Source organism: Strigops habroptila, chromosome 16 (genome assembly GCF_004027225.2).
Source record: "Strigops habroptila isolate Jane chromosome 16, bStrHab1.2.pri, whole genome shotgun sequence".
Taxonomy (NCBI): Eukaryota; Metazoa; Chordata; class Aves; order Psittaciformes; family Psittacidae; genus Strigops; species Strigops habroptila.
In genome coordinates, this window is record NC_044292.2 from 2,296,512 (window position 1) to 2,311,389 (window position 14,878).

The 14,878-nt window shown below is 65.1% G+C and overlaps 1 protein-coding gene across 4 annotated transcripts; it reads right to left on the reverse strand.

The window, feature by feature from the left end:
* Positions 1–949: 949 nt before the first annotated feature.
* On the reverse strand, positions 950–9,022 carry PHC2 (polyhomeotic homolog 2). Of its 4 annotated transcripts, none has more exons than XM_030508096.1 (11): positions 8,945–9,022; positions 7,879–8,034; positions 6,468–6,842; positions 5,538–5,863; positions 4,579–4,699; positions 3,330–3,538; positions 3,063–3,192; positions 2,816–2,930; positions 2,586–2,727; positions 2,176–2,425; positions 950–1,127 (listed from the first exon to the last, which is right to left on the reverse strand). In XM_030508096.1, the coding sequence occupies exons 3-11, from the start codon at positions 6,613–6,615 to the stop codon at positions 973–975; spliced, it is 1,596 nt and encodes a 531-aa protein (XP_030363956.1). In that variant the 5' UTR covers positions 6,616–6,842; positions 7,879–8,034; positions 8,945–9,022; the 3' UTR covers positions 950–972. The 4 variants fall into 4 exon arrangements, with proteins under 4 accessions (XP_030363956.1, XP_030363954.1, XP_030363957.1 ...); XM_030508094.1 differs by having other exon boundaries at positions 2,176–2,482; XM_030508097.1 differs by lacking the exons at positions 4,579–4,699; positions 5,538–5,863; positions 6,468–6,842; positions 7,879–8,034; positions 8,945–9,022 and adding an exon at positions 4,169–4,337 and having other exon boundaries at positions 2,176–2,482.
* Between the last annotated feature and the right edge of the window lie 5,856 nt (positions 9,023–14,878).

The following is a 14,878-nucleotide window of genomic DNA, read 5'->3' on the forward strand; positions in this document are numbered from 1 at the left end:
TCTTGGGGTACCCCCCCATGCCCCCCCCCCATGGGGCCCAGCCCCAGGGCCCACGTCACTCCCTTAATGCCACCCCCGGGGGGTCCCCCCCACCCTTTATGGCCCCCCCTCAGCCCCCATCTCCCACTGGGGCTCATGGGGACACACACACACACACACACACACACCACCTCAGCCTTGCCCCCCCCCCAACTTGGGGGGGAGCCGGGGCGCCCCCAGAGCACCCCCCCCGGGATGGCTCCGGGGAGGGGGGGGATGGACACGGGGGGGGGGCCCCCCCCCCCCGAGTTGTTCCTTTTAAATGTGCTTTTTTTTTTCTGTGTTTATTAAAAACAAAAAAAAAATCAGGACAAGGGGGGGGGAGGGGCCGGGGGGGGGATTTTCCTTAATATTTTTTTTTTGCTTTTCTTTTCTTTTCTTAAAAAGCCCCGGGGGGGGGGGAGGGGCGGGGCGCGGGGGGGTCCTGATTTGGGGGGGGGGGGAGCCCCACCACCCCCCCCTCCTTCCCTCATGAGGTACCCCCAACACAGCCCCATAGCGGGGGGTGACACCTCCTCTGCAACACCCCCCCCCCTCAACCAACCCCCCCAGCACCACCCCCGGGGGAGGGGGGGAGGCCCCAAAATCCCCCCCGAGGCCGGGAGCCCAAATCCCAGCCGGGGGAGGGGGCCCACGTTAAGGCAACCGTCCTGCTTCGCCCTGCCGCTGCGGGGGGGGGGGGGGGAATGGGGGCGGGGGGGGGCACACGGGGGGGATGTGGGGACCCCCCCTCCCTGCCGGGGAATAAGGGGGGACCCCCCCGGGTGGGGGGCGCTATAGCTAGGGGCTATTTACACACCCCGGGGGTGCACCCGGGGCTTGGTTGTGCTCAGCAGTGACCCCCCCCCGGCCCCCCCCTGAGGCCAGGCAGGGGTGTTTTGGGGGGTGTGAGGGGGGGGGGGGTCTCCCATGGGTGCCCCCACCCCACCGGCTCTAGGAGTCCTTGAGCATGCTGATGCGGGCGTAGATCTTGAGGGCCGGCCCCAGTTTGATGTTCATGGTGCTCATGAGATGATCCTCCTTGAGCAGCAGCAGCGCCTGCCCGTCGATCTCCTGCGCCCGGAACTCCTCCGCGATCTCCTGGCAGCCTGCGGGGGGGGGCAACGGGGCTCAGGGGCACCCCCAAACCCGCCTCCCGCCCCACACTTATGGGGGTGCTTCAGAAACACCCTAAAACCCACGTTCCACCCGTGGCTAGAGGGTGCCCCTCGCCCTCCGCTCAGAAACAGCCCAAAACCCACCTTCTGCCCCAAGGTTTTGGGGTGTCCCTGACTGTGCTTGACGCTCTGCTCACAAACACCCCAAAAAGCACCACCCACCCTGGGGTATGGGGTGTCCCTCAGAAACACCCCAAAACCACCCCTCACCCCATGGGGTGCCCCTCGCTGCTCCTCACCTTCTGCTCAGGAACACCCCAAAACCACCCCTCACCCCGTGGTTATGGGGTGCCCCTCACCTTCTGCTCAGGAACACCCCAAAACCACCCCTCACCCCATGGTTATGGGGTGCCCCTCGCTGCTCCTCACCTTCTGCTCAGGAACACCCCAAAACTACCCCTCACCCCGTGGTTATGGGGTGCCCCTCGCTGCTCCTCACCCGAGACACCCCTGGGCTCACAGACACCCCAAAAAACACCTCCCACACCACGGTTTTGGGGTGCCCCTCACTGATCTTCTCCCTCTATTCATAAACACCCCAAACAGCACCCCTCACCCCATGGATCTGAGGTGCCCCTCACTCTCTGCTCATAAAAACCCCAAACCCACCCCACAGTTATGGGGGTGTCCCTTAGGAACATCCCAAAACCCACCTCCCACCCTGCAATTTTGGGGATGCCCCACGCCTCTTCCTCATCTAAGAGGCCCCTGGGCTCAGAAACACCCCAAACCCAAACACCTTGTGATTATGGGGTGCCCCTCCCCACTCAGAAACACCCCCCCCAAAACCAACCACCCCAAACCCCACCTCCCACCCTGCAACTTTGGGGGTGCCCCATGCCTCTTCCTCATCTGGGAGACCCGTGGGCTCAGAAACACCCCAAACCCAAACACCCTGTGGTTACGGGGTGCCCCTCACCACTCCGAAACACCCCACCTCCCACCCGCCGGTTTTGGGGCGCCCGCGGCCTCTCCTCACCCGGCAGCGAGCGGATGAACTCGTAGACATCCTCCACGTTCCACTTGCTGGGCTCGCTGGGCAGGAAGCGGTGGCCGATGCCGGGCAGGTCTCGGACGTGCACGTCGGGCAGCTCCATGTCGCGCAGCTCCAGGTCGCGCTCGCCCTGGCGCCGGCGGGACGTGGAGGAGCTGGCGGAGATGGGCGACAGCGGCTCCTCGTAGCTCGAGTTATCCGAGCAGCGGCTCGAGTCCTCCTGGCTGTGGTTGAGCTGCAACGACGCCGTCACGGAAAGAGGCACCGAACCCGGCGGCAGAGAGACCGGCGGCTGCGGGGACGGAGCAGCGCCGGCCTCAGCGCCCACCCGCAGGGGTTGGGGGGTGCGTGTGTGTGTGTGTGTGTCCCCTCAAGGGGGTGAATCCCCCCCTCACCTGCTTCTTGGTGTCTTTGCTGAGCGCGGGCAGCGTCCCCTTGCAGGCGCGGCGCCGGCCGTGGGGGGGGCCGCCGGGTTTCTGCAGTTTGCTGCGGTCGGGGTGGAACAAACCCACCCGCTTCGTGCAGCCCACGTTGTACCTGTGTGTGTGGTGCGTGGGGTTGGGGGGGGGGTCAGGGTCCCACCGTGCCGTGGGGCCGGGGATGGGTTTGGGGGGTGTTTCTGTACCTCTTGGCACAAGCCATGGAGCAGAAGCGCTTGGAGCGCTTGAACTTGTAGGCGAAGTCGACGCGGCCGCAGAGCTCACACTTCAGTTTGGGGGGGTTCCCCTCCTCTTTGGATTCTGGGGGGCGCGGAGGGACACCCAGAGAGAGAAACGCAACCAGCTCAGCCTTAGGGACACCCCCTCCCCACACACCCCACCCTGGGCACCCACAGCAACCGCTCGGCTTGGGGAGGGGGGGCCGGGCGCTACCTTGGAGATAGGGCTCCTCCATCTCGGAGTCGGTGGTGGTGGTGTTGTCCTGCGGCGGGAGCTTCTCCGCCAGCAGCTCCTGCGCATACTTCTTCTTCAGGTTCCCCACCAGCAACGAGGAGCGTCCCACCTGCGGCGGGACAACACGAGTGGGTGCCCCCTAAACCCCCCCCCCCCCCAAAAAAAAACCACAACCACAATCCAGCCTCACCGGAGAGGCGGAGGGGGGGGGTGTAAAACCAAGGATCCGTGAGGAAATAACATTACCGGGAACGGTTCTGCCCCTTCCTGGATGACGAAGCCCTCGATAACGTGGGTGAGGATCTGCGGTTTCACGATGGCCTGAGGCGGTTTGTTCTCACCATTGTGGGGGGCAGCGCCGGCGACGGTGGAGGCAGAGCTGCCGGTGCCCGAGGTCATGCCGGGAACGCTGGCGAGGGCCGGCGGCTGGGCATGAAGGCGCTCCGCGGGCGGCTCTAGCGGGGCGGAGCGGGAAGGGGGGGGGACGGACACGGTGGTTACGGGGGACGCGGTGACGCCGGCGCTGACGCCGGCCCCGGGATTACCATACAGCTGGGGGGCGGCGGAGCAGCTGCTGCCGCTCCCGTGAGCACCGGCACAGCCACGGAGCGCTGCGGTACCGGGGGAAGGAGGGGAAACACCCGAACCCCCCCCGGTGGGGCACGGGGAGCCCCCGGTAAAGCCTCAGCGCGGCCCCAGAGCCCCCCCCGGGCTCCCCCTGTAAGGGCCAGTGCGGCCCTCCCCGCCCCATTGAGGCCCGTTACAACCCGGCCCAGCCCCGTTCCCCCCGCGGCCCGGCCCGCCCTGCCGCCGGTGCGGCCCCGTTAGGCCTCGCTAGGCCCCGGTAGGCCGCGGCACCTTTGTCCGGCGGCAGCTCCCGCTCCCCCCGCCCCTACCTGCGCCCGGGCCGGGGCTGCGGAGCCGGGACCGGCAGCGGGGGGTTGGCGGTGGCGGAGGGGGAGGGGGGCGGATGCGGAAGTGAGGTCAGCGCCCGCCCGCCGCCGCCGCCGCCGCCCCGCCGGGCCGAGCCGGGCCGGGCCGCGGCCGAGCCGCAGCGAGGCGGGGCCGTGCCGGGCCGCACTCACCGGCGGCGCTCAGCGGCTCGGCGGCCCCATGGCGCGGACAAAGGCGGCGCAGGGCGGGCGGCGGCGGCGGCGGCGGCGCAGCGCGGACAAAGGCGGCGGCAGCGGCGGGGCCGGGCCGGGGCGGCGGCGGCGGCGGCTGCGCGGGGAAGGGCGGGGCCTGGCGCCGGACACGCCCCCTTCCCCCCCTCCTCCCCCGCTCACGTTCCTATTGGCCGCCGCCGCGCGCGCGCGCCCACGCCGCCAATGAGGGGGCGTGGCCTGAAGGGGGCGTGGCCACGCCTGCGGTGCCCGCGAGTGGCGGGAACTCCCCGCGCCCGGACCCCGCCGCCGGTCACCGGTCGGGGACACGACACACACACACACACACACGGGGGTAGTTCGAGGCGGGCAGCGCCGCCCCTGGGTCTTACCGTGCGCCGGGGGGGGCCGCTCGCCGTCGGGGGGGCCCGGGGGGGCGGCGGGCGGGCTGGCGGCGCTGCTCGGGGCCGGCGGCGGGTCCCGGCGGGAGCCCTCGGGGACGGCGGGTGGGGGCTGCGGGGACGGGGGGGACACGGGGACACACACACACAGACGGGTGTCCGGTCAGGGGGGGCCTGCACACGTGTGTGGGGCGAGCAGGCACATGTGTACACACACACACGTGTCCGTACTCACACACATGTCCATACACACATTAGCACACATGTATGACCTGGCACACACATGTGCACACTCAGGCATGTGGTTCAAGCCCACAGACACACACACGTGTGCATGGATCTGGCTGACCCATGCACACACATGTGCGAGGATCCCCCACACGTGTAACTGGCACCCACGTGCACACACATGCACAGAGCAGGTGCATGCACCCCCCACACGCGTGCACAGCCCCCACGCACACACGTGTGCAAGGATCAGGCCAACATGCCTGCACATGGGCATGCAACAGCCCAGGCACATACATATGCATGGATCTGCTACACATGGATTAAGCACACATGCAGAGATCAGGAGTACATGTGCACACACGTATGTGCATGCATCAGGCACACACATGCATGGATCCGGCCAAGGGGCTCACATACAACGTGCATGCACCAGGTACACGCTTGCACATGCATGTGCAGGGATTAAGCACACATGGACACAGATGTGCATGGATTACGCACACGTGCGTGCAGATCAGGTGCATGTGTGCACACACATGTGCAGGGACCACTCGCATGCACACGCACATGCAGGGCTCTGGCCTGTGTGCACGCAGACACGCGGGGCTCACGCACACACGTGTGGGGCTCAGGCACACTTGCACCCCCCCCGCTGTTGCACACACGTGTGCAGGGCTCATGCCCCGTTGGGGGGGGGGGGGGTCGAGGGTGCCCCTCACCGTGGCGCCGGGCGGCTGCAGCTGCAGGATGACAGCCGAGGCGTGCTGGAACTTGCGGGGGGCTGCGTGGCCATTGGGGGGGCCGCCCTCACCCCCTGGCCCCAGGGGGACCCCGGCCTTGGGCTGCGGGGCTGGGCCAGGGCTGGCAGGGGGCAGCGGGTGCAGTTGGGGGGCAGCGGGGGGGCCCGGGGGGGGCTGCCCGCGGGGGGGCAGTGGCTGCTGCTGCTGCTGCTGGATCACAAACTGCTGTGGCTGCTGCTGCTGCTGCGGCTGCATCGGCTTCGGCGGCTGCTGCACGAACTGGGGGGGCTGCAGCGGGGCGTAGGCTGCGGGGACAGCAACGGGGGACGGGGACCCCCCCCTTGGCACCAGCACTGCAGCCCCAAAGGACCCCAACCCCAGGATCCCCCCCCCATAAGGCTGCTCCTCACTCAGGCATCTGTTCACTCTGGTGCCTACTGACAACCAGCTCCCGCTGCGCCTGCAGGAGGAGGCTGGGAACAGGTCTCCCCCCATGTCCCCCTCATTTTGGGGGCCACACCAGCACGGCCCCCCCAGGTTCCATCACCTCATGGGGTCCCCAGGCCCACACCTCATTGCACCCCACTGCAGAGGCTCACCCCAGGGACCCCTATGGGTGCTGTGGGTGCCAAAACCCTCACAGGCACCCTCAGAGGGGGAAGGTTGACCCACAAGCACCCAAATAGAAGCAGGAAGCCAATGTATAGGCAACACCAGTGCAGACCATCATTAGGTTTCAGGGTGAACACCCCACAGGCTGCTCAGCTGAGGGTTGAGCCCCCCTGCCCTGACTTTGAGCCCCCGAGGTGGGGATGAAACCCCCCCGAGGCGGGGCTTTGGGGCTGCTGCCCCACACAGGGCACACAGCCCCTCATTAGGTTTCAGAGTGAACGCGGCCGCGGCACTTACCTGTGGCAGCAGCGGGGGCCGCGGCGCGGGCCAGGGGGTGGGCACGGGCATCGGGGGGCTCGGCCTTCTTGAGGTGCTCGCTGGACGTGTCTGGGGGGGGTCCCCGGGGGGGCCCAGCACGGGGGGGGGCCCCGCCGGGGGGCTTCATGGCCAGGGCAGGGAGATGGGGGCCGGCGGGGCGCAGGGCCAGGCTGTGCACCTGCAACAGCAGCAGGTCAGGGGGGGCTGGAGGGGTTTGGGGGCTGGGGTGGGGGGGTTTGGGGGGCTCACCTGGGGGGCAGCAGGCGGTGGGGCGGGCGGTGGGGCCGGTGGCGGGGCTGGAGCGGGGCTCTCGGGCCGGACGGCGCTGACGGGGCCCGTGGGTGTGAAGATGAGCTGGGGGGGCACAGAGAGGGGGTGCAGGACCCCGATGGGGGAGACACCCCATGTGTGTCCCATTCCCCCCCTTCCATGTCCCTATGGGGTGGGGGACATGTGCGTCCCCTGACCCACGTCCCCTTGGACCTCCAGTGCCAGGAGGGGGGCAAGGGACAGGCACTCTATGAGGTCCCAACACCCCCTCAGGGCGAGGAGCACTCTCCTGGGCTTGGGCACCCCCCAACAGGTCTGTGGGTGCCATGTGGGGTCTCGGTACCCTACAGTGGAGCAGGGGGCACCCTAAGGGGTCTGGGTGCCCCATTATGGGGTGATGGGCATGTTGTGGGTTCTGCCCACACCACAGGTCCCAGCCACCCCATGGTGAGACAATGAGCACCCTGTGGGTCTGGGCACCCCACTGCAGAGGAATGGGCACCCCACACGGTCAAGGATCCTCTAGAGTCCCATCTGCCCCACAGCAGGACCACCATAGGGCACCCTATGGGCCCTGCCCATTCCGCAGTGGGATGATGGGCACCCAGTGGGTCCCGAGCAACCCACAAGCCCTGGCCACCCTGCTGTGGGACAATGGGCACCCTATGGGTCCCAGCCACCCCATCCCAGCTAGATGAGAAGCACCCTATAGGTCCTGGGCACCCCACAGCAGGATGATGGGCACCCAATGGGTCCTGGGCAAACCACAAGCCCTGGCCACCCTGCTGCAAGACAATGGGCACCCTATGGGTCCCAGGCGACCCACATGCATGGGCACCCAATGGGTCAGGGACCCTCTAGGGTGCTGGCCACTCTGCAATGGGACCACAGGGACCCCATGGGTCCTGGTCACCCCACAGTGACATGATGAACACCCAATGGGTCCTGGGCACCCCACAACTAGATGATGGGCACCCTAAGGGTCCTGGGCACTCCACTGCTGGATGATGCCCACCCTGCAGGGTCAAGCACCCTCTAGGTGTCCTGCAGTGGGACCACGGGCACCCCCACAAGTCAAAGAGCACCCAGTGGGTGCCGGCCACCCCTGGTACCCCCTTACCATCTGTGCCCGCAGGTACATCTGGGCCTGGCTGGCGGTGAGGGCGGGCGAGGCGGCGTTGCCCAGCAGCACAGCCTGTTGGGCCATGCCGGCAGCACCGGGCGCCACGCTCTGCGCCCGCGTCAGCAGCTGCGCCGGCGACGGGGACAGGTTCATCTGCACCGGGAACAGGGTCGGTTGTGCCGTGAGTGGGATGGGAGGGACAGAATCACAGCATGAAGAGGTTGGAAAAGACCTTTAAGATGATCCAGTCCAACCGTTCCCCAGCACTGCCAAGGCCACCACTAACCCATGGCACTGAGGCCTCAGCTACACGGGGTGTGAACACTTGCAGGGACGGTGACTCCAGCACTGCCCTGGGCAGCCTGTTCCAATGCCTGAGCACCCTCTGGGGAAGGAATTGTTCCTCATCTCCATTTAAACCTGCCCTGGTGCAGCTTGAGGCCGTTTCCTCTCATCCCATCACTTGTTGCTTGGGAGAAAATATCAACCCCACCTCACTACAACCTCCTGTCAGGCAGTTGGAGAGAGCGATAAGGGCCCCCCTGAGCCTTCTCTTCTCCAGACTAAACCCCCCCAGGTCCCTCAGCCGTTCCTCATCACACTTGTGCTCCAGGCCCTGCACCAGCTCTGTTCCCTTCTCTGGCCCCGCTCCAGCACCTCAATGTCTCTCTTGCAGTGAGGGGCCCAGAACTGACACAGGATTCGAGGTGCAGCCTCCCCAGTGCCCAGCACAGGGGGACAGTCACTGCCCTGGCCCTGCTGCCACACTGGTGCTGAGCCAGGCCAGGATGCTGGTGGCTCCTTGGCTGCCTGGGCACAAGCTGCTCATGTTTGGCTCCATCAATCAGCACCCGCAGGTCCTTTCCCAGGAGCAGTTTTCAGCCTCTGCCCCAAGCCTGGAGCGTTGCAGGGGGTTGTTGTGGCCCAAGTGCAGGACCCGGCACTTTGCCTTGTTGAACCTCATCCCGCTGGCACAGCCCATGGATCAGCCTGTCCCAATCCCTCTGCAGAGCTTCCCACCCTCCAGGATGGGATGGGAGGGATGCAAGGACGGGGCACTCACCGTGGGCTGTTGCGCTGGTGCCGGTTGGGCTCCGTTACCCCCCGAGGAGCTGCTCTGCCTGTTGGCCGCCAGACTGGCCTGTGGAGAGCACCAAAGCGTCACCCTCCTGCCGCGCCGCAGCACCCATGGGTGCCACCAGCGCTGCGCGCCCTTACCTGCTGCACAGCGGCCAGGCTCTGGAGCTGGGCGCTGGTGAGGTGCTGCTGCTGCAGCGCTGCCGTCTGCAGCATGAGGTGCTGCTGCTGCGCCGCGTACATCTGCTGCAGGTACTGCGCCGCCGTGTTGGGCTGCCGGTGCAGCGCCTGCTGGATCACCTGCGGTGGGGGGTGACGTGGGTCCTGGGCTGCACCCCAAAACCCCAACCCCCGAGCCCTGTCCCTCACCTGCACGGTCTGCCGGTCGGGGATGCCGCTGTACACGGAGATCTGGGGTGCCGCCGGGCGCGCGGTGCCGGTGCTGTTGGGTGTCGTGGCGGTGCCGCCGGCGCTGCTGGAGGCCGGAGCTGCCGGGAGCTGCTCGTTGTCCATGGCGCGGAGCCGGGCGCCGTGGGGCCGCGGGGGTCAGGCTGGAGCTGAGGGGGAGATGGGGCACCCCGAGTTACGGTGGGTGCTGCATATGTGGGACGCACAGTGTGTCTCGATGCGGGTCATGGCCCTGCCCTGGGGGCTGAGGGAGGGAGGAAAGGGCTGGCTGGAGAGGAGGATGATGGAAGGAAGGGGGAGATGAAGGTATGGCTGAAGGGAAGGACAGAGGATGGACAGGAGGAGGAGGGGGATGGATGGACAGAAGGAAAGAGGAAAGGGATGGAAAGATGGACAGAGAAAGTACACATGGAAGGACAGGAGGGATCAAGGGATGGAGAGAAGGGCAGAAGACAGAAGGAAGGCTGGATGGAAGGAAGGATGGACAGTGGGAAGGGACAAAGGGTAAGAAAGATGGAAGGAAGGACAGACAGACATAGGAGAGGGATGAATGGAAGGAAGAGATGGAAGGAGGGGAGGACAACAGGGACAGAAGGCAGTGCCATCATCACCACCACCACTGTGGTTGCCATGAGACTCCATGGTCACCAACAGCCACCCATGGCCACCGCACTCACCAAGGAACCTATTACCTGCCTGTGGCACCCAGGACGGGCGGCCAGGCCTTGGGTGCCACCAGGATGGGTGCCACCAGGGACAGCAATGTGGGGCGCTGCAGACCATGGACAGCAGCTGCAGAGCGTGGTTTGGTGGCCACAGCGGGTGGTTTGGTGGCCACAGCCACACCAGGGCCCCACCGACCCCACAGCAGCCACCTCCAGCCCCAGCACAGCACCCACACGTGGCAGGGACACCCCTGCCTTGGTGGCCTGTGGGGTTGTGTCCCCTGAGGGTGTCAGTGTCCCCAGGCCCGGGGTGGCAGCATGTGGTGTCCCCTCCGCTGCCTCACGTGAGGTCCCTGCACAGGGTCCCGGCTCATCCTGGCCCTGGCTCGTGCTCGCTTTGGGAAGCGTTTCCCACCCCGAGCACCCACGGACACCTTTCCCCACTGGTGGCACTGGGTGACACGGGGGGACCAGGCTGGGACAATCCAGAGCTAATCCCACCAGGAAGAGCCCCCATTGCTCCAGTGCCATGGGTCTGAGCCCCCCATCCCCACCCGCACCAACCCTCTTTGGGGAAAACCCACTCCTGACCCCCACAACCCCCCAAAACCATGAAACCACCCAAAATTAACAAAACCAGGAGGAATTCTGGCACTACTGTGGGTGGGGGCATGGGGCGGTCCCAGTGCTGGCCACGGAGCTGGAACCCCCCCAAGTTCATAATGCTTGGGGAGCCCATAATGGAGGTGCAAATGGATGGGGGGAATTATAGTGGGGGGTGTGTTGGATGGAGGGTGGGCTGGGATAGAGGGGGCTGGGATACTGGGAAGCATGATGGGATAGTGGGGGGAATATGATGGAGGGGGACAGGATAGGAATAGCACAAGGGGAATAAGATGGGGGGAATTGGATACTGGGGGGCAGGACGGGATAGAGTGGGATGAGATACTGGGGGGTGTGGATGGGATAGTGGAGGCAGGACGGGACAGAAGGTGGTGGGATACTGGGGGTGTGTGTGCTGTGATATGGGGGGTAGGATACTGGGGGGCAGGATGCGCTATAGAGGGGGTGTAGGGGAAAGAACACGCAGGAAACGACACTGGGGGGATAATAAGGTGCAACAGTGAGTGCTGGAATGTGACGGGGGGACAAAACCGGGGGGGGGCACAGGGTGGTGGGGTATAATGGGGGGGGGCTACAATAGGGGGTGGGCTATAACTGGGGGGCGAGGCTATAAAGGGGAGAGGGGGCTATAACAGGGGGTTATAAGAGGGACAGCTCTAAGGGGGGGCTATAACGGGGGGCGGGGGCCATAACTGGGAGTTATAACGGGGGGGGGCTATGAAGGGGAAGGGCCACAATGGGAGGTATAACGGGGGGGGCTATAACGGGGGCTCAGCGGGGCCACGGCCCGCGGTGGGTAAACTGAGGCACGGCGCATGCGCGGCCCCCCCTCACCTCACTCACACACCCCCCCCACCCCCCCACAGCGGGCCCCGGCCCCGGCCCGGCCCAGACAAAGCCGCCGGGGCCCGGTAGCGGCGGCGAGCGCGGTACCTGCGGCCCGGTCGGAGCGGGCCCCGCCGGGCGCGGCCATGTCGCGGCGGGCTGCGGGGGGTGTCCGGGTGTCCCGGGGTCCCGGGGCCGCTCCCTCCTCCCTCAGGCGGCGGCGCGGCGGCCCCGACGCCAGAGCTCATTTGCATTCCTCCGCGCGTCACGTGGCACCGCCCCGGCCAATCACGGGCACGCCCGCCACGGGAGGACACGCCCACCGAGCCCCCGCGCCCGCCGCGCGACGGCGGCCGCCGCTCGCGCCTCGCCATGGCAACCGCGGGGAGGGGGCGGTCGCCATGGCAACGGGGGGGGCACGACGACACACACCCCCCCCCCCGGTACCGGTGATGCCCGGGGTCACCCGGGGTCACCCCACCAGGACCAGGGCCGGGACCGGCGTGTGCTGCGGCGGAGGGTGGGTGGCCCCTGGGGTCATCCAGGGTCACCCGGGGGCGCCCCCGGGGGTGCTCGGGGCCGGTACCGGCGGGATGCTGCTCCATAAGGATGCTGGCACCGGTCCCGGTGCTGCCTGGGGTTATCCAGGGTCACCCCGGGGGTGCCCAGCGCCGGTACCGGCGGAGTGCCACTGTGGCACCGGTCACAGTGTCCCCTGAGGTTATCCCGGGTCACCACGGGGGTGCTCGGCGCAGGGACTTGGCGGGATGCTGCACCGGAGGGGTCATGGCACCGGTCCCCGGTGCTGACCGGCGGCATTCAGGGTCATCCCAGGGGTGCCCAGGGCCGGGACCAGTTGGATGCTGCACCGGAGGGGTAATGGCACCGGTCCCCGGTGTCCCCGGTGTTGCCTGAGGTCACCAGGGGTCAGCCCAGTGCTGCCTACGGGTCACCCAGGAGTGCTCCCTGGGGTGCCCAGGGCCGGTACCGGCAGGATGCGGCATCGGAGGGCTGATGGCACCGGTCCTCGGTGTCCGCGGTGCTGCCCGAGGTCACCCGGCATCGCTCCGGGGGTGCCCACGGCCGGTACCGGCGGCGTACGGTGGTGGCAGTGGTCCCGATGCTGCCTGAGGTCACCCCAGTATTGCCTGGGTACCAGTGGGGTGGCACATCGGACCCATCCACCCGCAGCGGGTCCGGGAATGGATCCGTGAGGGTCCGTAGCGCTGGGGTGGGGGGGGCCGGGAAATGGGAATACCCGCTCCAAACGGGCTCGGGGGGTGCAAACGGGACTCGCGGATTTGCAGTGAGACCCCCTTGGGGGGCACTGGGAGATACTGGGGGGCTGGAGGAGCCTGGGGGAGGCTGTAAGGGCTATGGGGGGGCCGCAGGGAAGCGAACTGGGGGCACCGGGGGCACGGGCTGGGGGCGCTGGGCCCCTCTTTGGGCTTCACGCTGCTGCCACCAGGAGGCGCTGCCGCCCGCGCCGGGGCCGGGCCCCACACGATGGGGCGGAGCCGCCCCATTGCTCCATCGCTCCAATGCTCCCGTTCCCCCTTTTCCCCCCTTCCCCCCCTTTTTTTTCCTTCCCTCCAGTTTTTTTCTGTTTTCCCTTTATTATTTCCCTTTTTAAAATTTTTCTCCTTTTTCCCTTTTCTCCCTTTTCTCCCCTTTTTCGCTTTTTCCTTTTTTCCCTTTTGCACCTTTTTATCCCTTCCCCCCTTTTTTCCTTTTTTTTTCTTTTCCCTTTATCTTTTCGTTTTTTCCCTTTTCCCATTTTCCTCCTTTCACTCTTTTTTACTTTTTTCTTTTCCTTTTTTTTCTCTTTCTTCCTTTTTTCCCTTTTCCCCTTTTTCCCTTTTCCCATTTTTTCCTTTTTTCCCTTTTGCCATTTCCCTCTTTTTTTCCCCCTTTTCCCCTTCCCTCTTTCCTCCTTTTTTCCTTTTCCACTTTTTTCCTTCCCCCTTTTTTTTTCCTTCTTTCCACCCCATTTCCCCATTCCTTCCTTCCCCCCCCGTTTCTCCCCCTTCCCTCCCCTTTTTTCCTCCTTTCACCCCCTTTTACCCTCCCTTCTCCTCCTTCCCCTGCCTTTTCCTCCCCTTCCCTCCCGTTTCCCCTCCCTTTTCCCCCCATTTTTCCCACCTCCCCCTCCTTTTTATCCCTTTTCCTCCCCCCCATTCCCTCAGGACCTCCCGGGGTTCAGGACACCCCGGCCCCCCCCACCCCCCCGCCGTGTATGGCCCAAACCGAGCCCGTTTCAGCCCAAACCCGCCTGCCCGGGGGTGACATCCCCAACCGGCGCCGAGGCTCCCATTGGATACCACCAGGGAAAGCCGATGCCCATTCGGCAAAGCTCCAGCAACCCAAGACCTGGAACGTGGCTTCACTTTGGGGCCCCCATCCCGCATCCCACCCCTCACCCCATCTCCACATTGACCCCCCCCCAGCGGGCGATGCCAAGATGCAGGAGCCCCGATGCTCCCCGTGCATCCCGCCGGCACCGTGCCACGATGATGCTGGTGGGATGCAATTCCTGATCGCTCCGGGGAACCGGGCAGGAAAAGCTTTTAACCAAAACTCCGCATTGTGTCCACGCAGCGGGGCGACCATTGAGCTTCCCAACACGCCCAGGGCTGGGTTTCCAGCCGGAAATTTCCCTCCGAAGGTACAAAAAGCCACTTTGGGCCCCCCCAAAAATAAGGGGAGGGAAAGAAAAATTCCGGCGCGTTCGGGCTCGGCAAATATTTATGTGGTTCAAAAAGGTCCCGAGGGAACAAAGCGCGGACACGGCGCGGCCCGAACAATGGAGCCGGATATTTGTGATGGGAGCGGAGCCGCAGCCGGAGCCGGTTCATATCCGCAACCTGCGGCCTCCGGCGGCGAGTGCGCCGGACCCCGCGGAACCGGGGGGTTAGGGGGGAAAAACAGGGGTTTGGGGGAAAAAAGGGGTTTTGGGGAGAAAAAGGGGTTTTTAAATAAAAATAAAGATTTTTTGGGGGGAAGAAAAGGGCTGTTTTAGGGAAAAAGGGGGTTTTTTTTGCATAAAAAGGGGGGGTTATTGGAAAAAAGGCCGTTTGGGAAAGAATAAAAAGCGTTTTGGAAACGGGGTTTTTTTTTTAGGGGGGGAGGGTTTGGGGAAGAAAAAGGGGTTTGGGGGGAAAAAGGGGTTTTTTTGGAAAAAATTGGGGTTTGGGGGAAAAAAGGGCCTTTTTGGGGAAAAAAATCAATTTTGTTTTGGTTTTTTTTTTTGAGAAAAGGTTTTTTGTGGGGGCTTTTCTGGGATAAAAAAGTGGATTTTGGAGAAAAAATGGCCTTAAAAAAAAAAAGTTTATTAAAAAAGCGTTTTATTGAGGAAAAAAGTCTTTGGAGAAAAAAGATTTTTGTAAAAAAGGGTTTTT